A 27,217-nucleotide genomic window follows, 5' to 3' on the forward strand; every position below is an offset into this window, starting at 1 on the left:
AACAACTCTCCCAGTGCCTGAGCTTGGCGAGGAACCCACTGGGGTTGGCTGCTGTACGGGGGGGTTCTACTCGTTTGGTTAAATGCCTGCCATGTTGCGCTGGTAATCACGTTGCCCGGCGGCTCGCTCGCTCTCCCTCAGCCCGGTCGACCAAGTTGACATTTACTTAGTTTGACTTGAGGTTGAACTGTGGGTCCTGATCCAGAGAGCCCCCCCCCCCCCGGTCTCCAAATAGAGTCCTGCAGATGCCCGGGTTTTCTCTGCAGTGATGTCTGGTGGGATAAAAGCTCAAGGCAAATTCCTGTAGGGTCTTGGGAATGTTGCCTGAGTTGACCCGTCAGCAGATAAGACTCCCGGGCCTCGGCCCACTGCACTCACGTGTGTTTATGTGGGAGAAACCGTCTTGATATGTGATTAAATATGACTCATGGCAGGAAAAATCTAATGTTTTACAGATGGGGAGAGAGAGTTTACAGTGTGAAAATACGTGTTTAAACTTTCCCTATAAAACTCCCCGTCTATAAATTAACATTTAATTGAAGCTGTCATGGATGAAACAAGTCGTGCGTTCTGTACAGTTTGGTTCCCCCCCCCCCCCCCCCCCCCCCCCCCCAGAAGAGACGGGAAGTTATTACCCCGGTAGTGTCAACTTGAACCTGTCCAAACAGAGGTAGAGCAACTAGAGGAGGATTGAACCATTTGGAATAAAGCTCCTCTGCACAGCGTCCTGTACGTTTACAGTCTGTGTGCCAGTCGGCTCCTCTGCTGCTAAATGTTTTCACAAGGCAGCGGTGGTTTGGTCTGTCCTTCAGGAATCCAGGACAAAAAAACATTCCTGATAAACTGCTTCGTGTTCTCCAAATAATTATGGAAGGATTTTTAACATTCTTCTCCCGAATGGGCGTCCGATGTTCCCCGGCTGAAAGAAACAACACCAGCACAGGAACGGGCTGTTTGTGTGCAGGTGAAGGGAAATGGGTCAAGAGCAACATGACCGGGGTTTGAGCTTCACGGGATTGGTTGTTGGTTTTAATCTTGGGGGAGGGGGGGAGATTGTGTCACACAGGGAAACACAAACATGATCAGATAGAACTAGAATGTCCAGAATATCAAGGCCCAACGGTCCCTTATATCTGTAGACGTCAGAAAAACAGACGGCTGGGGCTGAGGGGGTAGAGCGGTCGTCCTCGTCGGCGGTTCAATCCCAGTCTTCCCCATTCTGCATGCTGAAGTGCCCTTGGGCAAGATGCTGAACCCAAACATAGAGAAAAGTGCTGATACACTGCAATGGACTCTGAGTTTAAACTCTGTTGACATCTTCATTTTCTGTTTTCTACGTATACGGCAACAACTCTTCATCCTCAGATGTTTTGTATTCTTCTTGTTCGTTGATGATGTAAAAGCGTCTGTTCAGAAAACCTCCTCTCAAACTCTGGGTTTATTAAAACATGCAAAACCACAAAATCCTTACGATACCCTCCTTGTGTTCTTCAAGTCTGCTTGACATCATAATTCATATCTACAGAATATCACGTCCCCGTCAGCGAACATATTGTGCTAGGATCCAGAAAGCTGCCGTTTGTCTGAGCGTATGAATCACTGCTCTCCAAGTGATTTGACCTTTGAACCCATCAGTGGGGACTTAAAAAGGACTTTGAACAGGAAGCCTCCAATAATATGAGGCCGGCAGGAAAGCTGGCATTTCCTCTGCCTGGGCCGCTCACATTTCATTGTTTCCTGCAGCTTCTCCTCCAAACCGAGCTGGGAATCCTCCGTGCAGCAGACGGGACATAAAAGTCTCAGATTCAGAAGTAATGGCGAAGGGTTTTATTCTCAGGTAGCACGTTAGACAGGAGCGCTTTGGGTTGAAGCGACTAACAGCTCCAGCTTTGTGAGGTCACTCTGTCACTGTATCTCTGGTGTAGCCCGGATAGCTCCATAAAATCAATTTTTACTTCCACGTGCTACTAAAGTACAATGGCTCCCCTGTTGCAAGTGCTCAAAGTGCAGCGGTGGTGCGGTGTAGAAAGTGACATCATCTCTGTCTTGAATAAACAAAAGGATCAAAGTACAAGAGGGAAAGTTTGAAACCTAGGGTCAAAGGTCACACGTTAAATGTGTCCTCTGTGAGACAGAGTCCAGTAATGAAGCCTGAACTCTTGTTTTCACAGCTGAAAACCTTCTTGTCCCCACATGTGCCTCTTTTTTTATGTTAAAGGTACAAACATCAGATACGGAAATGTGTCTAAAACCAGGAACTCGATCTATTTGCTTTTTTCACACCTTTGTTCGTTTCTCCGCAATAAAACCAAAGTCCACAGGCAGAGCACACAGTCCTGCCCAACGCGTCCTTTCCCTGCAGCACAGATACAAACAGGTGACAGCAGATACCTCCAGGAATATTAAAGCAACACTGTCATGTTTTCTCAGCAGCAGCGCCCCCTGCAGCCACACATGAGGATTTATTCTGTTGGGGCCTGTTTCTTTAATCCCAACCTGCTTATTAAAGTTTATTCCCTCAGGAAGATAAATATCTATCCTCCTCTTCGTTTGTCCAGTAGCTCGTGGCCACGACGGCTAAACTCATAGGATTAAAGGTTCTCAAGCTGAAGCAGACGATGGCAGAATCTGTTTCTTTTAAGCTTTACTTGTCGAAACTTCATGAAAACTCATTACACAAACGCTGCTCCTGTGCCTCAGCCTGACGTCCCCTGGAGATCGTGGCTAATCAAGAAGCAGGAGAGTCTCCCATGAAGCGGCTCTCAGAGAAAAATGCCTCATAGACCCGCTCCCCTGAAACCCAGCAGTCCAGTCTCGCCACAAGAATTTCCATACACCCGTCTGTAATCTGAAACACATTACCATCCTTACATAAACAGGGCCTGGGCTCTGGTAGCTTTATTCTCCTCTAAAATAAGTTCACCAGCTCCCAGAGACGTCTCATTTGTGGACGGAGTTGGCAGGCGGGGTCGGCAGCGGGTTGGTTTCTACTCTGGCTCTTTATTTAGTTCCCTGTGTCATAGTTTCTTTTCATTTCATTGAGCCACTGTCTTTCTTACTTTGTTCCTTATGTCTTTATCCCCCTGTACGATGTAATATGTGTGTTGTTAAAGCAGGTCCTGTATATGTGTCAGGTTTTGTTATACACTTGTTGTTATCACCCCTGTTAGTTTCTGCAGGAATACACAAAAACTACTGAGCTAATTTTTGAGAAACTGGAAGAATAGAACACGGGCGGAGAAAGAAGAAAAAGAGGCAGATTGAGGAATTTTCTAAATCACTTTAATTTCTAGATGTTTATGACATTTTCACCAATTTCCAAATCACTTCTTTTCCCTCACGGCTCCATGAACAGAGACGAAACAATTTCGGGGGAAAAGAAAATTGAAGTTGTATCTGGGTCAAAATAATATCCTCGGTATCAGATCACTACAATGATTTGCATACTCGCCGAGTATCTCTAATATTTGGTATTTCTGCTTTATTTGTATTTCTATGCTTGTCTCTTTTTAAACCAGATATTTTAAATGAGACTGAATTACTTTATTTCACTCTTGGTCGCTGGTACAGTTTCCCCAGAGATTCTGAGATTCTGATTCTGATTTGTAACGCATCGTTTGTCTGCAACATTACCTCCAGACACAACTTCCCAGCAGCCACACACACACACACACACACACACACACACACGCACACACAATGCATTCAGGCAGCGCTCTTATCTTGTTCGTGAACCTGAAGTTTGCATGACTGCATGTTTGGGAATCTCCTAATGATGCAAGTGACTCACACGGCCGATGTTGCGATCACAAGGGTGTGTTTCATTTTGTGTATGTTTGTGTACGTTTGTGTGTCCTCGGCAGCGGTGATGTCACCCCTTGCTTCCCGTAGCTTTGCATTGTTCTCTCGTCCTCACTTTCACAGCCAGTGACTCAGGGACACGCACACCGGACTGGATTATTTACTGCCACTATCCAATGCTCAGGTTCTCTATTTAACAATCCCCCACTCCGGTGCAGCTAAGTGCTTGAGTATCTGATGTGGATTCATACTTCAACACTTAATTTAAACATATGATAAACTTATGAAATACAAAATATACAGACTTTATATAAAGATGGACAACACGTCTCCACTTGAACAATATGAGTGATGAGAACCACTTACAACGAAAGAAAACTTCTTAGAGAAACATTTATTCAACGTCCAAGTCCCGGCTGAAAACGAGGCTGGGTTTATGATCTGTACTGCATCCAGCCACCAGGGGGCGATCAAGTTGTCGGTCATTACGGCTTAATACGTTCATCAGTATTTAGGTAAAGTTTTAAAGTAAACTTTGCTAATAATTTTTTATCGGCTATTTTAATTGCACAGGTTTTCAAATTGTAATCGAGTATTTTTACATTGTAAGTACTCCCCCCCCATCCACTAGAGGGACAGGTTTCTGTCCTTTGTTCCTCCTTTCATCTGTTCAGGCCGTTGTTCTTTGTCCATCTGTGTGTTATTGCTCCTGTCTGTCCTCCCTCAGGCCTCAGTAGAAATCCGAGTACTTTCCTGAAATAGCACGTTGAGTAATGTCTGGTTCTTTTGGACCGGTTCCTTTCTCCCCCCCCCCCCCCATCCCACCACCCCCTCATTCTCTTTCTCTCCAGTCATCACTTTTTGTTTCGACTGTAGTTGTTCCATCAGTGTGTTAAAATCCTGAACAGGTTTCAAAAACACAACACAACAGAACTTTATTACTTTCCTGTTTTCACCAGAACATTCTTTTGTTAACTTTTGGTGATATAATCCTCCTCTTACTCTGAAATACCTGTTACGGCTCAGTGTGTCTGTGTGTGTGTGTGTGTGTGTGTGTGTGTGTGGAGGGGTGTGGTGGATGGCTGCAGTCCCAGTAAAAGAAAGGAGGGTCTGCCACCTGATCCGCAGCCTGTTTACACATGGCTCCCATTTCCCGGGAGGATCCAGCGCCGGCGGCCCCTTGAGGACATCCTGTTGTGTGAATGGGAGGAACACGTGCTGCCGAGCGCGTTCTGGCCGCGGTCCGGCGAGCGTGCCGGTCGAACTCCTGCTCCCACTTGAAGAGGGGATTGTTCTCAGGGCAGGATCTACGTGACCTCGGTTTGAATCCCTTCCTGTCGCCATGAGTGTCGAGAAAAAGCCCAAATCCACGGAACACAAAGTTGATAATTGGAGCTTTTTTTATTGTGGAATCTGAACTGAATCGTCTGTAATGTTAAGCAAGTGAGAAAAGGGAGGGAGGGGGGAGGGCGCCTCTATAGAGTTCTGGTGACCATCTCATGTGTTTGAATCCAGCGCCGGGTGATGGTTTGAATCCCGGGTCACGGAGCTAAAGCGTCTGGACGGAGATGGTCCCACTCGTCTTTGCTCTGAAGCTGTTGCTGTAATAGTTGAGGAATTCTTTTGATATCTTGAGTGTGAAGGTCATAAAAAAAAAAGAGTCTTTCATGAAAGTCTTACATAATCCGCCTCTGTTCAGGACCCGCTGTGCCGGGAGCAGAGACTGACTCCTCTGGCTCGGGCAGAAGATGAATAGAGGGAGGATGTGTTGATGAGCTGCTGCTTCACACTGAGCATTAAAGAGCAGTGGAAATAAAAACCCTAATGCAGAACCCAGATGTCTGCGGACGGGAGGAGGCCTCGGCCACACGCCGTACATGGAGGAGGGAAGAGGTGGAGAACTTTGACTCGACTCTGGCGGCTCCGCAAAATGTCAGGACCCCATCAGGAAGGAAGTGTTTCTGACCCTGTTTGTCTTTGCTCACAGCTGCTCAGTTAAATTCTGGATTTGACTTTTTCATCATCGCTGATCTCTTTCTGCAATTAACATCCAGATGCTTCCTGTTTTCACCGGCATGTGGTTGAAGATTAAAACTCCAGATCAAAGCAAAGACTTCTTTCTTTCTTTCTTTCCAGTTTGACTCGTCCCACAAGAGGTTCAGACAAAATCACTTTTTTAATCCAAACGTACATCAGGGTTAGGGTTAGGGATATTTATATGAATATCACCATTGGGTGTGTCAGTCCGGCACAGTGGTTTTCATTTCTCCAGCCCAACAGGAAATGCCTCACACAACCGGATAAAACAAACCGATTTAATATCGTCACAAATCCCTGTGAAGCTGCACAGATGTGATCGACAGAGAGCAGAGATCAAAGAGGAGAGAAGAGACATGAAAAGAAGAGGCTGAATGATACAAAATGAAGGGATAAGAGAAGAAGAGACGAGTGGAGGAGAGTGGAGGAGAGAGCTGGAGCGTGTGAGCTGAGGTCCAGCTCTCATCCATCTGTTCCACTCTCATTCAGCAGGATTTAAATGACACACGGGACAGAGATTACAGAACCTTACGGGTCATAACAGTCTCACAGAAACGCTATTAATAGGTGCATGGAAACTGAGTCTGATTTAAATTTGGCAACAGCGCACATCTGTTCTCTAATTTTTCCGACCGTGGACCACAGCAGGTTAGAGACGCTGAGAGTTTGAAGCGAATTAAAGTTTGATGCTGTGAAAAGCTGCAGGGCTGAATTCAATAGAAACTATAAACTCTCTCTCTCTCTCTCTGCATCATCCTCTGTTTCCTGGTTTTCATCTCGGTCCGTCCAGCTGCGAGGGGAAGTGGCTCTGAAGTGATCTGACCTGCAGCCGTGTGATCTGAGGCCAGAGAGCGGCCCCGCCCACTCGCTGCCAGGAGATCACAGAGCGACAGAGAGAACGAGGAGATGGAGTCAGGGCGAGAAACAGCATACATGATTTATTTATTTATTCATTGACATTAACCTGCAGAACTCCTGGACCAGGAGCTGAGTGGCCCTGCTGTGGAGCTGCTACGTATAATAATAAAAATAATAAAAGTATAATATATAAAAGTATCCTATGTACTCAACACCAGGACTCTAACGTATGAAGATGCGCATCCTCCAGTCCGGCTAGAGCAACAATAAAAACCCTGTTAACACAAATTATTCCTCTCTGGCTTGTTACACCTGATCCTTTTGCTTTGCTGTTCCTTATAACTTAAATATTAGTCAGATGTCAAGGTGTTAAAGTTGCTAAACGCATGATGCAACACATTTTGTTTATATGTTTTTTCCCTACTCCGACTTTAAAGCTCATGAAGAACACACAAGTCAGAACAACAACTTCACAACTGGGACCTTCAGACACTCACAAACACAATGCTAAAAAAAGTGACTTCAAAGATTTGTTTCACACAAAAACAGAGAGGAAATTACTCTGCCGAGGAACTTTGTCTGCGCTAAGACATCTGAGCAACCCTAATGTCTCACACACAGACACAGACACAGACACACAAACACACACAACTCCTCAGATATGAATTACAGAGCAAACCCGAGCACGACCGCTGTCTCCAATCTTGTTTGGGTGGGTCTGTTTTATGGTTAACTTGAGGGAGGAGTGTGAGCGATTTATAATGATGAGTCCTCACCAGCAGCCCCCCCCCCCCCTCCCAGACACACAAAAAAAAGAGAAAAGATGAGAAAAAGAATTGAGACGTAGATAATGATGTGAAAAATACAACATCTCTGCCCGGGGGCCGGACACACACTGCTGCTGTAGTTGTGTCTCCGTCTGTCTCTGCTTCACGGTTGTTAAAAGCCCCGACAGCAAAAATGAAAAGTTACAGAGACACACAAACAGGCTGAGTCATTAAGACAAGTCCTATACTTCATCATATACAATTAAAACCATCGGCCTGCAGCTTCTACGAGTTACGTTCAACTCGAGCAGTGACGTTTGTTTTGATTTCAACGCACAATGTGTAACTTCGGCCACTAGGGGTCTCTTAATCTAAACAATATTAAAAGACCCAGTTGGACGACCTTGTGAAGCAGCATGGGATCATGGGAATCGTCATATATCAAAAATCATAGCAATGAAGAAACAAATAAGGAATATGTACAAGACGGTGTGTGTTTTTGTGTGTTTGTGTGCATGTCTGAGGCTCATATTGTCCTGATCTCTTCAGCACGTGTTGTCGTCGCTTCGTGTTTGGACCTCAGGGTCGTTCTCAGAAGGATGAAGGGCGAGGAGATAATCTGCTGCTGTTCCACTTCTATCTCCTCCTCCTCTTCATCATCTTCATCACTGCTCTTGTTTGGACTAACAGCAGCTTCACAGATTATCCCTGCAGCTGCTGGGTTGTGTTTAATAAACTGGAATTCTCCCAAAACAACCAGTAGGAGCTTATTCCCCAGTTCACCTGTGTTGTATGAACTCTTAGTCGCACCCAGATGTCAGGATAAAGACAAAGTCACCTTCCCTCCATGCACAGCTGGGACCCGTCCTGTCGTGTAAACCATTGTTCAGCCCCCCCCCGCAGAGGCCATTGTGCATGTGCGTTGTGTGGGCAGCTCGCTGTGTCGGCCCGTGCAGAGGGAGACAGAGTCTGAGACAAAGACGTCCGATTGACGTGTTGGACAATGGAGCGGGCACACGGCGGCGTCCCGGCACAATGAGACGTCTCTGTGGCCCCAAGGGAAGAAGAACCAGCGCGTTAGCTTAGCCGCTGTACCAACTACAGTGGATCTGCTTATTCACTGCAGTTAGCATTAGCATGCTGAGTGTGCACAGTGTGACTCTGACTGGTCAATCTTATTTTATAAATAATAATTTTAAATAAGGGATTATGTCTCTGTGTGTTTAACTCAATTTATAATTAGAGGCCGACAGGTGTGGATGTTTTGAGACTGAAAAGTTTTCCCTCAAGTTACCAAAAAAGTATTTAAGTTGGTTTTAAAAGTATAGAAACTCCCACTTGATTCAAACACTAAACATAAATAAATATAGACTAATGGCTGCCATGTTTATATTCCCCCCCGCTCCGCTCAACCACCGGTCCGACACACGAGCGTCACCGTTCGGTGCCGGTTTGTGCACAGTGTGAAAACTCACATGTGAATCTGAACACACAAGGATGAGCTCACTGTCACACACACACTAACAAACACACACAGACACACACACTCTCCTCTGTCCTCTGTCTTCTGATGGATGTAGAAATGACCACAGATTCGTCTCCGTGGAACTCTACATGTGACCTTTTGACCTTTTGTGCCTGGAAGATTCAATCTACTGGAAACTTATTTTTTTAAATAGCGCTAATAATACTTTTATCTTTACTTTTGTCTGTACTGGAAACAATCCTATTTTTATCACCAGTGCCCAAATGTTTTGCTGAGAACATTTTAAAGTTTACACAAGATAAGACGGATTAAAAAGGTCAAGTCACCCTCTGTTAATGTTTTTCTCTGTATTCCAACTAAATGTGACGACTCTGCAACGTTTGATTTGTTCTTATATGAGCGAGTTTCAATATGTGACCTGTATTTAAGCACTTATGACTGATTGAGGTTTTCTGGCTCTCGCCTCGAACCCACAGTCACTTCACCTCGAGCCGTTGGGAAGGTTCTGGATCGATGTGCTTGTGGCCTTGTCGAGTGAGGCAGCGGCAGAGGGTTGGCAGCTGTGAAGAAAGGGATCATTCTTCTGCTCAGAGAAACTGGGATGGTCTTTGGAGAGGAAGGAAGTGAGGCAGGCGGCCGAGAGACAGAGGGATTGTGTGAGTCAGACAGAGAGAGAGAGAGGGGCAGAGAAAGGGAGGGCGAGAGGAGAAGTATGCGTTCACCTGAACATTACACCCACATGTGAGAGTTGAACCGAAACCACCGGCCTCCACTTCGCCGGGTCCAGACTCTCCAGCAGAGTTTGGAACCTGCTGCAGAGATTTTTGCCATGAGTGAGATCTAACACTGGTGAAGGGTCACAAAGCTCTGGTTCTCTGTCCGTGTTTCACCTCCCAGTTACAATAAGCAGGTATCGGGGGGGGGCAAACTGAGGTGGTGCCAGTAGAGGAGTTTCAGTTTTATTTCCCCTGGTGCATCATGTTAGATAAGGTTTGAGAAGTAAATGTGTGGAAATGATGTAGCACGATTATAGTGAAGAAAATGATCACAGTTTTATCACAGTATAATAATGTTAAATGAAGTAAATGTTATTAAATTACTCATACACAAACCTTTATATTGATTTAAATTATGTTATAATAAAGTAGTGATTCAGTAATTTCTGGTTGCGTGTTCTTTCCATTTCAATTTTTTTGGTTCAGTTATCAATTTGTTTATTTGTCCCTCATTTCTGGAGCAGAACTTGATAATAATGGAGATGTTTCAACTTCAAGTTTCAAGAGAGTTTCCAATAATCTGTGAATGCTGAGGCAGATCATTCTGTCCCGATGAGAACAGTCGAACACTTTACAAAAATGAATTCCTCAAACTTAAAGAGCCATTCCTCCTCCATCTTTAATCTAACTTTCCACTTCCTCCTCTCATTGTGTCTTCAGGTTCGAGAAGGGGCGGATCTACTCGTACATCGGAGAGGTGGTGGTCTCCGTCAACCCGTACCGGGCCATGAACATCTACGGCCGCGACACCGTGGAGCAGTACAAGGGCCGCGAGCTGTACGAGAGGCCACCGCACCTCTTCGCCATCGCGGACGCGGCGTACAAAGCCATGAAGCGGAGGAACAAGGACACGTGTATCGTCATCTCAGGTAACACCAGATCCCCCCCCCCCCCCACCCCCCGCCTCCCCTGTGGTAGCTTAACACAGAGATGATGAACTTTTATCACTCATCAATCATATGAGAAATTCAGAATTCAGTATTTCATGTTGTGGCAGCATGGAGGAGCCATACAGAGGATGAAGCGCCACCCGGTGGTCAGAGGCGGAGCTGAGCCCCTCTTAACCCTCATACCAATCCAGCTAAATATTTAGTTTCACACAGTAAAGTTTTCTTTCTGTTCATGGAGAGGAACTTTGTGATTCTCTGGACAATGATTTAAAATGTGGCTCCAGCTTTATTGTCCTTATAAATAAAAGTAATGACCAATAAGTAATAAAACAGGTGTTTTTTTATGGTGGATATTGGTTAATGAATAACTGATTTGTATGAGTGTGATGTTATTAACATGAAAGAGGAAGATTATATAAGATCTTTCTTCTTCTTGCTCCTTTTTACTTCTAACTGTTAACTAAATTGAACTTAAATGAAACAGACAAAGAACAAATTAGGCTTTAATTTTGGTTTGTAACTTTTTAAAGCACATGAGGTCTGTTGGTTTAATTTGCAAACTATTTATTATTATTTTTGTTGATTGATCTCTTTGTGGCTCCCTTGTTTTTAACATTTCAGGGGAAAGTGGAGCCGGAAAGACAGAAGCCAGCAAGTACATCATGCAGTACATAGCTGCCATCACTAATCCCAACCAGAGGGCGGAGGTGGAGAGGTGAGCGGCTCGTATTGACACTGTTCAGGCTAAACACACGAGAGGCCGTGCTCGGCTGGAGTCTGGTGATAAAGTGGTGAATGTTATCAGATCGGTTATTTTTATCTCTGGACTTGAACTCAAAACCCACATTTACACTTAGCTAAGAGCTGCGATGTAGAGCAGATACACAAGATGTTTTAATTCCTCGTATCACAGATTGTAAATCAAAATGTTTTATTGAGTTTGTACCTGTAATAAAAATGTCTCTTTAGTGCCCGAGTGTTAAGATATGATTTCCAGGGTGTTGAGTTTTCCATCAGACGAGGGAACGACTTGTTCTCCAGGTCGTTGATATTATCTTATCACAGCTGCTCTGGTGCAAAGTCTTTGTCACATTCTGAGGATTAAAACTGTCAGTCAAAAGGTTCTGAGATCAAACTGAGGTATGGTTCCACCTCAGCTCCACTTTAGACACTGGTATGTGTGTGTCTGTGTGTGTGTGTGTGTGTGTGTGGTTGTGTGTGGGAGGCCTGTTCCTGTAAATAGAGCAGATCTCACAACATATGACACAATGGAAGTGGTTAGAATTTCCTTCTGTTGAAAACAATCTGAGGAAAACAACAGGATTTGGAAATGTAGGTCACAGATGGAGAACATATCTCCACCTGTCTCCCCTTTTGAAACCAGATTTAAATTCACTAGATCCAGATTTTTATTTTTTATCTGCACCAAATTCCACACACTCATGAAAACAAGTCCTGGAACCACATGTGTTATTTTCATCAAGATCCATGAATTATTAAAGAAGAGTCAATAAAACCAGGATCTGATCAAAGAGTTCATTCCACATCCGTCCACCGGGTTTCATGGAAATCTTTGCTGTAGTTTTATTATGTAGTTAAATAACAAACACGCAGATGAAAACATAACCTGCTCCTCCTTCATCGTGGTCCCCCCCCCCCCCCTCAGGGTGAAAAACATGCTGCTCAAATCCAACTGTGTGCTGGAGGCCTTCGGCAACGCCAAGACCAGCCGCAACGACAACTCCAGCCGCTTCGGCAAATACATGGACATCAACTTTGACTTCAAAGGGGATCCCATCGGAGGCCACATCAACAACTACCTGCTGGAGAAGGTAAGACTCTTCACTGTGTGGAGGAGGCATGATCCAAACTCTCCATGTCCTGCATCGGTTGCTGATTCGAATTTCCCACTTTTCAACTCGTAAAGTACTTTGTCCTCAAGCTTGAAAAGTACTATATAAATATAATGTATTAATATCAGCAGTAGTAGTTTTACATATCGCTCTCTCTTTGTGTTGATCAGAAGTTTGGTGTTTTGTTGTTTCCCTCCTCAAACAGTCCAGAGTGATTTTCCAGCAGGCAGGAGAGAGGAGCTTTCACTCCTTCTATCAGGTGAGATGGAAATCTGCATTTAGAAGCATCGTGGGTTGAAAATTAGTATTTTACTGTGAGAGAGAAGAGATCTTTTCAACAGATGCATCATCAACTTCATGCACAACGAGCTAAAGACTCAGGCTCCGTCACACACATTATTTAATAACAGTTTCAGGACGGGTATTTACAACCATCAGGCCGGTGGTCAGTGTTAAGTACATGTGTTGGTACATTTAAATATGTCCTGGATGTGTCTCCTGTGACCACGTTAGATCAGATCTCACAACACGTGCACATTTGGGTTTGGAACTTAGCGCTGACCACACAGGACGGATTTTAATAGCAGATCTGAACGAGGTCTAAGAGAAGATTTGATAGAATTCACAGTTTACACCTTGATCAATCTCTTTGTACTGTGTATTATCAACAAGACGTCCTGCATGAGGTGTTTTTAAGTGAAGTGTGTGTTTTCTGTTGGTCCACCAGCTGCTCAGAGGATCTCCAGACTCCCTGCTCCGCTCTCTTCACGTCAAGAAAGACCCGACCGCCTACAACTACATCAAAGTTGGAGGCCAGATCAAGGTCAACTTTCAAAATCTGCCCACATGCAAACGTCTTTTGTAAAGTTTTCATTTTTGATTTCCAGACGTCACAGATCAGCAGAGAGTTTTGTTTTCATCCTCCTCCAACATTTCTGTCTCTCTCCAGTCGAGCATCAACGACGGCGCTGATCTCAAAGCTGTGGCCGACGCCATGAAAGTGATCGGCTTCACAGGAGACGAGGTTCAGACCGTTTACAAGATCCTGGCCACCATCCTACACCTGGTAAAACTCCATTAGAACCAGTCCCTGCTCCTTTCTTACGCCAGCTGTGAACCAGTTAACTTTGCCATGTTTGTTTGTTTGTTTGTTTGTTTATTTGTCAGCAGGATTATGCAAAAACTACTGAATCAATTTCCACCAAACCTAGAGAAGGAAAATCGTTTTGCTCTGAGAAGAACTTGTTAAAGTTTGATGCAGATTTCTGATCCAAGACTGTGACTTTATCACTTTATTTAAGAACTTGGCTTCTTTTATATTTATATTCTTTACCCGTACAGCTCACATTTAATTCTATCCCATGGGTCCCTAAATTTCTTATAACTCGATAGTTTCTTTTTAAACACTAATGCAACTCGTGCTAATTATAGGAGAAACGGTTAAAATGGTTATTAAGTGTTTATTTTCTGAGGAATTTCCTAAAAATAGCTTCATTAGCTTCATTTAAAGACAAACCAAGATGCAGTCATTATTTATTTAATGCTTTAAACTTTATTTTGTCTTGTTAAATTGTTTGTTTGCTTGTAAACAGTAGTAATAATTAGAAGTACTGCTAATTAGTTGTGTTTCAGTTGCAGACGGTCTCTGTTTTCTCTGAAACCAAATTTTTAAAAAGTCCTTCACTAGATGGAACCTTGATATTTTGAGAATTATGTTTATGCCTTTATGTCAACAAATAGGGAGGATTAACCAAACAAGAGCCAATTAGCACCTCTAATTGAATCTGCTCCAAAGATGTCAATAAAATCAGATCTGTAGTTTTTACTCAATCCGGACCAACAGCAAAGAAAACATATCTCATCATAATCTTAACTAAAGGAGTTTTTTTTGTCTCCTCCAGGGAAATATGACCTTCGGCGTGGACGGAGACGTGACCTTGATCGAGAACCCGAAGCTGGTGTCAGTGATCAGGGAGCTGCTGTCCACCAAGGAGGAGAACGTGGAGAAGGCCCTGCTGTACCGCACCGTGGCCACCGGGCGGGACGTCATCGAGAAGCAGCACACGGCGCAGGAGGCCGGCTACGGACGGGACGCTCTGGCCAAGGTAGTTGTTGTTGTTGTTGTTGTTGTTGTAAAGACAGAAAGACTCCATGTTGTCTGTGGCCTGCAGGGTGGTGACATTTCTCATAAGAGTTATTTTCACTGGAGCATGAGTCACGATGTAATGACTCCCGACAGAAGCAGCGTGAACACCAGCTCCGTGGGCTGGAAACCAAAGTGTGACTCACATGTGTGTTGACGTTTTTAACTACTAACCGTTCATCTGTAAGTGTGTGGTTGACTCCTCCGTGCCCTTGAGCAAAGCGTTCTCCCTCCCTCACCAGCCAACAGCCAAACGCTTCATTACGCACGTCTCACACCGATGATTATCTGTTATCATCCCTCAGGCCATGTACGAGCGTCTGTTCTGCTGGATCGTCGGACGCATCAATGACGTGATCGAGGTGAAGAACTACGACGCCAGAGTCCACGGGAAGAACACGGTCATCGGGGTCCTGGACATCTACGGCTTCGAGATCTTCCAGAACAACAGGTTGGGACTAGACTGACCACACAGAGAGTGATAGAGCCACAGAATGAACATAAGAATAGAATAGACGTTTATTTCAGTAATTGACCAAAAGAAACCTCCAAATTCTCAAATCTTGAATTAAAAAGAAGAATAAAGTGATATAAATAATGAAAAGGTTGATTTACAAGAATAAAGTTGTACATTTACAATAATAAAGTCATAATTTTAGGCTGGATGTTATTTTTTAAGGAAATATGAGAAGATCAGTCAGTCACCTGTGTTAAAATGAGGAATGTGGAGCATCTTGTTATTGAATTACAACTTTATTCTCAGATTGTAGTTTTTGTAGAGATATTTCTCAATGTGGTTTTCATTCATAACTCAATATTGACCTGAATTCACATTGAATCTCTTCTGTTTCTGCAGCTTTGAACAGTTCTGCATCAACTACTGCAACGAGAAGCTGCAGCAGCTGTTCATCCAGCTGGTGCTGAAGCAGGAGCAGGAAGAGTATCAACGAGAAGGAATCCCCTGGAAACATGTACGGATTATATATTTAACATATTTATTTATAGGTGGTGAGATCGTTTTATAGTTTTACTCCTCCGTGACGACAGCTGCAAGTGTTTTAGGTTTTTTAATATGTTGTAGAAGTACAAATTAAAACGTATTTATCTTCTAGTTGACATGTTTTATAACCTCTTGTATGTTTTTGTTGGCTCTCCTCAGATTGATTACTTCAATAACCAGATCATCGTGGACTTGGTGGAGCAGCAGCACAAAGGCATCTTCTCCGTCCTGGACGAGGCTTGTATGAACGTGGGCAAAGTCACCGACGAGGTTTTCCTCCAAGGCCTCAACGGCAAACTGGGCAAACACGCCCACTTCACCAGTCGCAAGGTAGGAAACACACAAGAGAGAGAGACACAAGTTATTTATTTATCTGTTGATTAAAAGCCAGTCAACATTCCCTGGTGTAAAAGGGAAGCAGAATATATGAGGTGCTGATGTTGCTGGTTGTGTTCACCTGTGAACACCAGGGGGCAGATGACTCCATCAGCTCCAGAGGAGGAGACTGATTTACAATCTCATTCACTCTCATGGTTTGTAATAAATAATCAAATTTCACCAAACGTCCGGGTTTTGAGCTGCGGCTCACGTGGCTCAGATGGAGTGAAGGTCACTCATCTCCACTGATCTGGGTTCAGAGTATTTCAGCTTCTCTGCTCCTGTTCCACCAGTATTTAATAGCTGGTGAATGGACTTGTTTAGATGCAGTTTCCCCTGCGTCCACACGGGGGCGTCAGCTGGCAGCAGAGAGGCGAGCAGGAGTCTGACTCAACACTTTGAACGAGTGAGGTCACTGCCAGCCAATGGGAGTGTGGGGAGCGTGTGCTGCGTTGGGACGGGAGGTGGAGGGGATGGGTTCAGTAATGTATGTGCAGAACTGGGGGGGGGGATGGTGATGCAGTGAAAATACAGGATGACATACAGTGAGGAAACATCTGTATCAGGAAGCTTGTGCAAAGAAGGAACTGAATAAAGCAAAGAGAGCGTATCGATCTCGGTGAAGCTTCACTTCCTCCCATCATCCAGGAGTCGATGCGCCCCCTGCTGTTGCCCCTTGCTGTCGCCCTCCCACCGCTCCCTGACCTTTAAACGACGGGTGAAATGAGGGGGGGGGGGGGGGGGGGCGTGTACAGTGACCCGGCTGCTTTGGCATGAATCAACATTTGCCAGAGACCTGTTCTTTCTTTGCTGTTGCCGGGCAAAATTAATGAAATGTGCAGAAGTGGTGTGACCTGTCGGGGCCTCAGCAGATCTCCAGAGTGAATGTGTGTCTGTTTCACTTGTTCATTAAATACTGAGAAACACAAACTTGAGTGAAGGGGTAAAAAAACACTGTTAAATCAAATGCAAGTCAATCAAATTTAATTTATTTTGTCCATATTCACAAATCGCATTGAGCTCATGGACCAAATGAGGTGGGACATCGACTAGAGTGAGAAAAACAACAATATTCATAATAATGATATAGAAAAGATCTAACGTGAATGAGGAGGAGAATCAGGGTTCGCTCTATTCCTTTTATCTCTATAAGATTTATAACTCATCATATCTTAAGTTTTATTTATAGCGATCTAGTTGTGATCATAATCCACGATGTGTATGATCATGATGCCTCTGAATCTTTGAATGAGTTGTTCTCAGCACCACCTGGTGGTCGGAGTAATGGTTGAAGCTGTTTTACCCAAGAGGAAACCGACTACCTGTTATCACCTGATGCTCATTGGATTTACTCAGTGATAATATGAATTATTGTCATTTTAATTATTGGTTATTACTTGTACTCTTGTAGTATTTAGATCCAATGACTCCTGTCAGGTGTTGATCTTGTTTTTCAAATAAAACGTTTCTTTTCAATCTGTATTTTTAATTTGTACAAGCAGAGTAGAGCCTTGACATTTGTGAGACACTTTGTAAAGAAGAGATTTTCTCCCTGTGTGTTTTACAGGGAACTGCAATAGAAGCGAAAAAATCTCAACCAGCACTTGAAAGGTGTGAAAACATTTCAAGGCTCTGAGGGTCTGGGAGCTGTGGAGGATGGAAGGAAACATGAGATAGAGGGAGAGAGAGAGGGAGAGAGAGGGAGAGAGAGGGAGAGAGAGACACTATCTGCACCAAATTAAAGATTCTCAAAACGTGAATTGAGGCAATGAAAATGTTGAAAAACTTTTACTTTCCCCGGCTAAATTGATTTGTGTAGGAAATTGTTTCAAACAAGCTTCAGGCAACTTCAATACTTCAGAAAGCAAAAGTACAGGAGCTTCTTCCGAGGTTAATAACGAGCCCCGCCTCTCCTCAGCCGACAAACCTGACACTGTTTGGATCGAACGTCTCTGACTCCTGTTTCAGAGTTTCATGATCGATCGTGTTGGGAAGTGAGGACACGAAGCTCAGGAAGAGTCTCGTCTGTTCCAGGAGACGATCTGTAACACGATCCTCTTCAGTAATCATCTTATCCTCCCTCCAGCCTCCGGACGAGGACACACTCCGTCTTCTCTCTGCCGTCCACCTGTCTGCACACACACACACACACATGCTTCACAAACACGTCACACACATGCAGTGGCACATGGTGCACAGAGAGAAAGTTGAGATGAGGAACAGATGCTCTTTGGTTTTCACGTCTCACTGTGTCCTGTTGCTTTGCCGTCTGCCGATGAGAGATATTTATTTGTTGGCTTCCCGGCTTCTCTGCCTGGTTATGAATTAATCAGCGGGTTATGATGCACGGGCTTGTTTACAGTCTCGGAGCCGAACGCTGGAATATGAAGCCGCAATGTGATTTATTCCATTTCGCTTGTGCATTCATGCAGTAAAATCTGTCTCCAGTTGTTTTCCATCTTGTTGTGTTTGCTGAACTTTGCACTCACAATGTAACACAACTAGATTCACTCCTGTTGACCAGCAACCTGCCTCCAGCTTTTGAGCAACCATAATCGGTATTTGTGGAGCAGCAGGGAAACAAAATCAAACCCACAACCGCCGCCATGACGCTGGTGGATGTTTCCCTCCTCCCTGTGGTTCGGGTTGTCTCTTCTTCCTCTCTCCTCTTCCTCCTCCTCTTCCTCCTCTGTTCCTTCTCCTCTCCTTGGGCTGCTTCATCGATCACTGACACGAGTCCAGTCTGTCGCTGCTCGCTCTTCTTCCCCAGTCCCTCCCTCAACACCTCTCTTTATCTAGTGCGGGTTCAGGTGCTGCGTACTAAGAGGATGTGATGTCTGTTCTCCACCTGCCGACACGTGTGTGTGTGTGTGTGTGTGTGTGTGTTCTCCACCTGCCGACACGTGTGTGAATACCTGTCGGGGTCATATGCTGCTAAGTGTTGGGGCCGTGTGGCTCTGGTCATTAGCTCCAGGGAGGCTCAAGGTCACCAGCAGCGAGGACGACTGGGATTAGTGGAAACAGTCGCCAGCAGTTCGGCTTCAGAACTGTTTGGTTGTGTTGGTGTTGGTTGAGATTCAATGGGTTTAACCCCCTGACAGCTGCCTCTCAGTGCGCCGGGCATCAAACTCAAAACTCCACCCCGTCATCTGCCGCCTGGATGGGCTGCCCCCGGTGCCCACTGAGACTGGCTGGCAGGTTTGGAGACGCTGCTCCTCAGGAGGTCTGGTGTCTGTCCAGAGGCAGAGCAGGAGGACACAGGTGGCCAACAGAGCAGTGCTGGCAGGAGGTGCTGAGGGGGGGGAGGGGAGCTGAAGGTGAGAAGCTTCTCATCATCACTTCAGCCCCAGATGATGCTGCTGCTGCTCCTGACTCAGACAGTTCAACATGTTCCTGCTAGTTCCTCTGGTTCCATCTCTCAGCTTCTCACCTCACTGGAACTGGAAAAATAAAAAAAAACACATTAGATGCAGCCTCAGCACTTTACTGGAGCCACTGGTGTTTTATTCTGAAGCTGGTGGAGAAGTTTGCTGACTGGGCTCCTCATTTTTTCTTTTTTCAGCTCCGTCCCTGTTTTACATTCAGGGAGCGAAGCGCCTGAAGCTGCTCGAGATAATCACCGTGTTTTACTGCCTGAATTAGCTTCACTCACATTTCCACTGGAGCGACCGCGGGTTAAGTGAACGCTCCGGTTTCCTGGAGGGGAAAGAATTTACCTCCACTGGTTTTTGAGGCTGCGCTCGAACTGGTCAAACTATACCAACTATAACCAATCAAATAAATTGTGAAGGAAATCAAACCAAAATAAGGAAGACTAGTTTTAACCTGCTCCTGAAACCACAAGTAAAAGTTACTTAAACACTAAAGCTTATAATAATTTTCCACAAATAATTTTAAACCATATAACTTATAATGATCAATTATCCTTCTGCAATGTTAATGCAATTAAGAGAAGTCAGTTCTTTGTGTTGTGTTATCCATAAATAAAATGTGAAATATTATACAGAAAAATTCAAAAACCAAGATTTAAATTTTTACACAAATTCAGAGAGCAACGAGAAACTCAGTTTTTTTTTATTCAGGTTTACACTCCTCTCTTCACGTTGTTATTCTGACCTTGTTGCTCTATTGGTTTGCCCTCCCTCTCCACACAGACACACACACACACACACACACACACACACACACACCCACCCATCCCTCCACCAGCAACACACCCTCGGTCTTAACACTCGGCTGAATCCCAAACGTGGAGGAGGTGCTGATAATGAAGCTGCCAAGATGTGCAAGCGTGCATGCATGTCCGTGTGTGTGAGAGTGTGTCTGTGTGTTCTCAGTGTGCATGTGTGTGAGAGTGTGTGTGTCTGTGTGGAGTGTGTGTGTGTTATGAAGTGTGACTGATTGAGATGGATGAGGGGCACTGTGGCTTCCAGCAGATGCAGGCTGTCTGTCTGTCTGTCAGTGCATCTGTGTGTCTGTCTGCTCTGTGTGTGTGTGTGTGTGTGTGTATGTGTGTGTGTGTGTGTGTGTGTGTGTTTCCTGCAGACGTCACTCATGCTCTCCCTCTGACAAGTGTGTGTGTGTGTTTTGAGTTTCCACAGATTATCTGCGAGACGTCGGACAGTTGGACGAGTTTGGGTTTGTTGCCCACAGGGAGGGGGGGGGGGGGGGTTCCAGACGGTTTAAAATCCAGATCCTGAGCATTAAGAGATTATTGAAACGTCAGTGGAGCTGTTGAATTATGCAGTGTGGTTCTTCCAGAGAGTGTTGCAAACAAAATTGTCTTCATAACGTTTTTCCTTCCTTTGTTCGCGGAGCTGTTTGGCAATAAAACGCCTGAGAGAGGATTGTTGGAGGCTCTTCAAGGCTTCAGTAGATTCCTCAGAGCCAGGGGGGGTAAACAGTTTGATGATTTTCACTGAGGACTTTCACTTGGATGTGAGGATTTAGCGAGCGGCTGGTTGTGGGTTCGATTCCCGGCCTGAATTGAGCTCTGCCGGTTATATTCAGCTCCCTGATGCAAACACTCCTGCTTCTGTTTTGTAATATCTCCTCACTTGAGCCTGTGATTGTCGGAGAGTTTGTGTTTCAGTGAGTCATCCTCGCGGTTATGGAGCAGACGGCTTCGGCTCGGCTGACACAAATAGCATCTCGGTGAATTGTGGCAGCTGTAAAAGTTTTTATTTGTTTTCCTCCGTGGAGTTTTCTCTGCCGTCTGTCAGTCTGTCTGCAGCGTCACTCAGAAGCTACTGAACCGAGGGGCTGAGCGTTTTCATCATCACGTTAACAAGCCTGCAATTGGTATCAGGGATTGTTGGGTTGTGTAGTGTTTGTATAGTTCTGTGTATGTGTATTTGTGTTTGGTTGAAAGATCATAAATATGAAAGAACAGTCCTTTAAATTCACTCGAGTTGCACCAGGTTTCTCACACTCGCAGACATCAATCAACTAATTAATTAACTAATTAATTAACTAATTCATTATTCATGTTATAGAAAGTGAAAAAGAAACTTGTGGTACCCATCACAGTTTCCAGTGAACATGTTATGAGATATAAGGTTAAATATATAAGATGGTAAAGAACATTTTCACTTGATTTTGAAACTGGAACAATTCTTTAACTCTCAAAAAAGAAATGATGCCTATAACTGTAACTTTATGTATTTCTAAATGCAGGTAGAGTCATAATTCAGATTTAAGTTAATAAGCGGAAGATGAAATGTGTTTTTCTTTTAAACATCTGTATCTTTTATTCTCACATTTGTAGAAGAAACTTTAATCTCTGCTTCCTGCTCCTCTTTTCTTGTTGGGATTGAGATGAGCAGGACCCCCCCCTCTTTAATCCCTGATGTCACACACAAACACACACATTCATCTTCACTCCTACATCTCTCACTTGTCACGCGCTGCTTTTACAAGAAGACTCATCGAGCTCTTTCAGAATTCTCTTCCCATTCATGCTCCTCTGGCCTAAATACATGCATCTCTCTCCCACGTGCACTCTCCCACGTGCACGCTCACACTCGCTTTCTTTCACTCGCTCTGTCTCTTCCCGTCACATCACGTTCATTCCTCATCCTCGTCTCTCTTGCACCACATTCTGGAATACTCTTCATCTCAGTGACGTGCTCTTCTTCTGTCTCTTCCTCTCTTCTCCTGACAGCGCTCAGTGTTTTTTTTCCGCCCCACTTCATCTGTCGTCACAGGAGCTTTGACCAATTCTGCAAATGGATCATAAACATGCACAGTTTGACATGTGTTTCGAGTTGTAACAGAGTGTGGACGGTTTTAATATCCAAATGTAGTATTTTACAAGGATGGACATTTTACAGAAGATGTCCAGATGTTGAAAAACCACACACATCCGTGTCCAGGGAGGTGGAAACAACCAGGAGGGGAAACTTAAACCTGAGTTTGTCACATTAGATCAGAACCTGACATCATATCCTCTTTAATCCTCTGACCCCAAGGATGAACTGCTTAGATTTTGGAGGTCAAAGGTCACTGTGTTCTCTAAAGAACGCCTCAAGGGAACCATTTTAAATCTAAATGTTCTGTAGGACTTGAAGTTGATCTCAGTAGGTTCTGGTGGTCGGTGGTCTTCAGTCTGAATGTGCAACAACCTGTCGTATTTTAGATTTAAACACCAGAGTATTAATGACGATGTAAATACATTTTTCAGATGCTGATTTGAGTATTTTTCTTTGCTCTTATGATTCTGTGAAACCCTCCCTGCTGCTCACCCGTCGCTCTGTGTCGCTCTGCAGCTCTCGCCCGCCGACAAGACTCTGGAGTTCGACCGGGACTTTCGTATCAGACACTACGCAGGAGACGTGATGTAAGTATCGAAAACCCGGTGATTCATCCTCCTTCTCCCACATTAGTACATTTTTACATATTCATGCCTCACAGGCCCCGACTCAAACCTCAGTCTCACAATGTGTGAAGCGTCGATAGAAGCAGGACGATCAAGTCTGAGCTTAAAGAAAGTGACGTTTCTGATTTTTGTTTGAAAATAGAATTGCTTCTGGGATCAATTTGTGCTATTTATTTTTTGTGTATTTGTTTTCCAAAGTGTTATTTATGTGCACGTGAACATAAAGTAAGACACAAACATAACTGTGAAATTGAGCAACACGTGAAACAGTAGCTTCGACATGTATCATCCAATCCCTCTGAAATCTTAATGACGCCTCGGTGTCTTTTTCTCTAGACTCAGAGAATCTGCAGCTTTTGCATCTTGTCTGATGTTTAACATTTTACACATTCAAATGAAAATAAAAACTGAATACAAGACTCACGGAGCTGAAAGGCTCCATCTGGCTTTTTAATGTATTAATCCATTTCCTGCACAAAGGAGCCAAGTTGTTAAATAACCTTCTGATAAAAATATCTGTGAGGAATTGGACAAAAGGACATTACACTAGTACTCAGCCCGAGTGCTTTTTAAAATGTGTACTTTTCTATAGGAGGTTCTAGACTTTAGAGCTACTTTTAGACATGCACGGAAGTCCGGTCATTTTTCCGAATATTTCTAGAGCGGCTATTTGTGAGAATGCAAATGTCCGAGTCAGTTGCTTCATACATTTTGCAGAACATGAGAACACAGCAGGAAAATATCCAGAACATGTGAAACATTTCGTGGCCAAAGTATCTGATGTTTTCCTCCGACATCAGAGGAGACCAGAAACCATTTCTCAGCTCGTTTTCTTTGCCCCTAAGTGGCCGTAGAAATCACTAATTGCAGGATTAAGGCCACTCAAGCTACACACATGAAGACACACACACACACACACACTTAATTGACATTTTAATGCCCCCTGAAGTGACAGCACCATGCATGTCCCAGTCCCTGAAGTACTTGGACCTTGTTTAATGACTGAATCACATGTGCTGAGCCCCCAAAAAACGAGCTGAGCCCATTTGTGAGGACTAAGTGTCTCCACCTTAGGGACGACTCGGGGGGGAGTGTCAGGCCTGACTGGCTGATCCCAGAGCCATTTACACAAAGATGTAGAGCGTGTCTCACACAACTCACAGCATGGGCACAACGCAGCTCTGTGGCTGAAGGGAATCACTTGTAAATAATGTGTTTATGACGTTCCTGGTTAAAGCAGCACAGTTTGCACAGAGTAACACAACAACAGGGAGACCAGAGTAACACAACAACAGTGAGTCCAGAGTAACACAACAACAGTGAGTGCACAGATGTATTTACCTGCCTCCCTCTGTTCACAGGTACTCTGTGGTGGGTTTCATTGACAAGAACAAAGACACACTGTTCCAGGATTTCAAGAGACTGCTCTACAACAGGTAACACACACACACACAAACACACACACTGAGGAACACACACCACTTTAATCACCTCTCACCTCAGCACTTCGATTACGCATCTACGCATGAAGCATCTAGAAGGAGCAGCGCAGGATCAGTAGATTTAATCTCTACTTGGTTCTTCTCAGTCCTCTGGTGTTTTTCTCTCTGCTGATATCAAACGTGAGGTTCAGGCGTTTCTGTGTGACGTGTATTTTACGACACTCTCTCCTCAATGTTGTCCTTGTGTAGTTCTAACCCGGTGCTGAAGGGGATGTGGCCCGAGGGCAAGCTGAGCATCACGGAGGTCACCAAGCGGCCGCTCACCGCCGCCACGCTCTTCAAAAACTCCATGATCGCGCTGGTGGAGAACCTGACGTGCAAGGTGAGCAGCTCTCACCAGGCGTTCACTGGGAATGTGGGTTAAATACATGTCCAGTTGACTCACTGTCGCCCCCTGGTGCCCTGTGCAGGAGCCCTACTACGTCCGCTGCATCAAGCCCAACGACGTCAAGTCCCCGCTGCTGTTCGAGCAGGAGCGCTGCCGCCACCAGGTGGAGTACCTGGGGCTGCTGGAGAACGTCAGGGTGCGGCGCGCCGGCTTCGCCTACAGGCAGACGTACCCTCGCTTCCTGCAGAGGTACGACACCAACACAAAACATCACAAACACACTTACGCTACACTAATCGTACACAAACACTTGTTGTAGCCTCGTCCTTACTCCCCAGCTGGTCACACTTGCCCACTGCCCTCGTGGAAACTGGGATTATTTCATGAGTCTTTACACAACAAGAATTTTATTATTCATAAATATAAGTTTTGGGGGATTTCAATAGGTTTTAAGGACATTTAATGTGTCACGTTGTAATCAAGGGTGTTTTGCTGAGCAACAACTTTACAGACTGAGACAGTAATTGTCCGATTTACCAATTATGTAATGAATACTTGCAGGATTACTTTAAATACACTGAAAATATATACATAGTCCAGTTATCCTACCTCAAATAACAGAAGTTAATTTGTTGTGTAGTTTGACTTTTTGGTTTGGTCCTTCTGATAACATGGAGGAGACGGGGTTCACGACCTTTACTGCTACCGGCCTCTAGGGGGCGATTCACATGTTTTGGCTCGGCTTGGAAATGAACATTTATTTAGTGTAACTAGTTTAACCTTACCTTCTCACATCGAGCTCTTTGTCCGTCCTCCAGATACAAGATGATCTCGGAGTTCACGTGGCCGAACCACGACCTGCCCTCGGACCAGGAGGCGGTGAAGCGGCTGCTGCAGGGCTGCGGGTTCGACCACGACGTCGCCTACGGCAAAACCAAAGTCTTCATCCGCACGCCGCGCACCCTCTTCAGCCTCGAGGAGCAGAGGACCGAGATGGTCGGGAGAATCGTCCTCTTCCTCCAGAAGGTGAGCGGGACTCACTCGGGGTTTCATTACATTTCTTCATTCCCCTGATTGTCCCTTGATTTGAAACCAATGAGCTCCATTAGCAGGTTTTTAGAGTTCACCAACATTTGTCTCTGTTAATGAAGTCATCAACGACTATTATCTGATCTGGGCCTTGAGTTGTGTTCACGCTGGAATTCACAAACTCTTGCTCTGTGTATATATATCAACAATAATTAGTAGTTTCATCCCAGATATGAAGCATTTTCTCAAACCTTAAATACTCTGTGACCAGTTTATTACTTTCTCCTTCAGCTGTTGTAACTCCTCCTGAGCATTGATCTCTCTGTGTGTGTGTCTGTATTGTGTGTTTGCTGAGCTCGTCACGCCTCACTGGCTGCACGACACCTTCAGGTCCCGGGGTCTCGCTGTGCTCGTGTTGCGTTCGCTGACCGGCGTGCAGAGCGGAACTCTGTAACCGTGATAGACAGAGCGACTGTAAACGTGGAGCTCTCCTCTCGCTGGCTCTCAAATTAAGGACACGCTCAAAGAATCGCCTGGATGCTTCAAAATGTCACGTCTGAGTCCGTCAGCTCTGAGTTGGTCTACAACAAAGACTCCAGATCCTGCAGCGTGGACACATCTCCCCCCTAACCTCTTTCACATTAGACTCCTGTGGGCAGATTCCTCCACACCATGTTGCGTTCGTGTGTCTGAGGGAGTTCCTCCGAGCTCTCGGACATGAAAGGGTTTTGACTTCTGTAGCCGATTGATTGTTTGACCTCTGCATTGATCTGCTCGACCCCTTTGCGAGCTCTTTCCCTCAGACGCAGCAGACGGGCCTTTCTTCCACCGCTCCCTCGGGAGAACCTCATCTTGTATCTCCCTTGCTAAGCGGACTTGAATCAGGAAGCCAAATCCCAGAGGAGGAGGAGCAGCTCCTCCAGCAAAACAAACATTGCAGCAGCAGGCGTTCTTTTTAATAATCTTGCCCTCTGTCAATGTTGGGGCCAGGCATGCATATGTGTGTGTATGTGCATCACAAACACACACACACACACACATGCATGCAGGCTGGCTGGCTCATGCACTCACCATCACACAAAATCAAATAGTGGTGTGACGGCAGAATTGACTCCGGTGTCTATCACGCTGTTACTCAGACAAACATCCCGGGCCGAGTCTGATCTGCTGGGCAAAGCAATCCCCTTATCAGCCCCTGGCACACCACACCGCCTTATGCCAGTCGGGGCCCCCGGTGCCAGGACCGTCACCGGCTCAGACACACGTCTCTTTCCCTCATGGATCCATAATGATGCTGCTTAATTTGACCCATAAAACAACAGAATAAACACAATCTGCAAATCGGCCCCGTGCCACCGAGCCGCTGCCAAACCAGACTGAGAGGCCGTTGTTGTTTTTCTGTAGCTGTGCTTTTATTTTACATCTTTAAATCACTATATAAACACTCTTTCACTGAGGGGAGGGGGGGGGGGGGGGTGCAGGAGGCGGGGCT

The 27,217-nt window shown here is 45.0% G+C and overlaps 1 protein-coding gene across 1 annotated transcript in view; it reads left to right on the forward strand.

Moving 5' to 3' along the window:
- The window catches only part of myo1d (myosin 1D), a 59,596-nt gene that overhangs the window by 3,251 nt on the left and 29,128 nt on the right, over positions 1-27,217 (forward strand). Inside the window, exons 2-16 of the mRNA XM_053413380.1 lie at positions 10,386-10,594; positions 11,237-11,330; positions 12,282-12,447; positions 12,674-12,727; positions 13,196-13,291; positions 13,418-13,534; positions 14,370-14,573; positions 14,917-15,062; positions 15,468-15,582; positions 15,771-15,941; positions 22,757-22,827; positions 24,228-24,302; positions 24,558-24,690; positions 24,779-24,945; positions 25,515-25,722. Coding sequence (XP_053269355.1) covers positions 10,386-10,594; positions 11,237-11,330; positions 12,282-12,447; positions 12,674-12,727; positions 13,196-13,291; positions 13,418-13,534; positions 14,370-14,573; positions 14,917-15,062; positions 15,468-15,582; positions 15,771-15,941; positions 22,757-22,827; positions 24,228-24,302; positions 24,558-24,690; positions 24,779-24,945; positions 25,515-25,722 — 2,026 coding nt within the window. The remainder of the gene's footprint in view (positions 1-10,385; positions 10,595-11,236; positions 11,331-12,281; positions 12,448-12,673; positions 12,728-13,195; positions 13,292-13,417; positions 13,535-14,369; positions 14,574-14,916; positions 15,063-15,467; positions 15,583-15,770; positions 15,942-22,756; positions 22,828-24,227; positions 24,303-24,557; positions 24,691-24,778; positions 24,946-25,514; positions 25,723-27,217) is intronic.

Source organism: Pleuronectes platessa, chromosome 21, assembly GCF_947347685.1.
Source record: "Pleuronectes platessa chromosome 21, fPlePla1.1, whole genome shotgun sequence".
NCBI lineage: Eukaryota > Metazoa > Chordata > Actinopteri > Pleuronectiformes > Pleuronectidae > Pleuronectes > Pleuronectes platessa.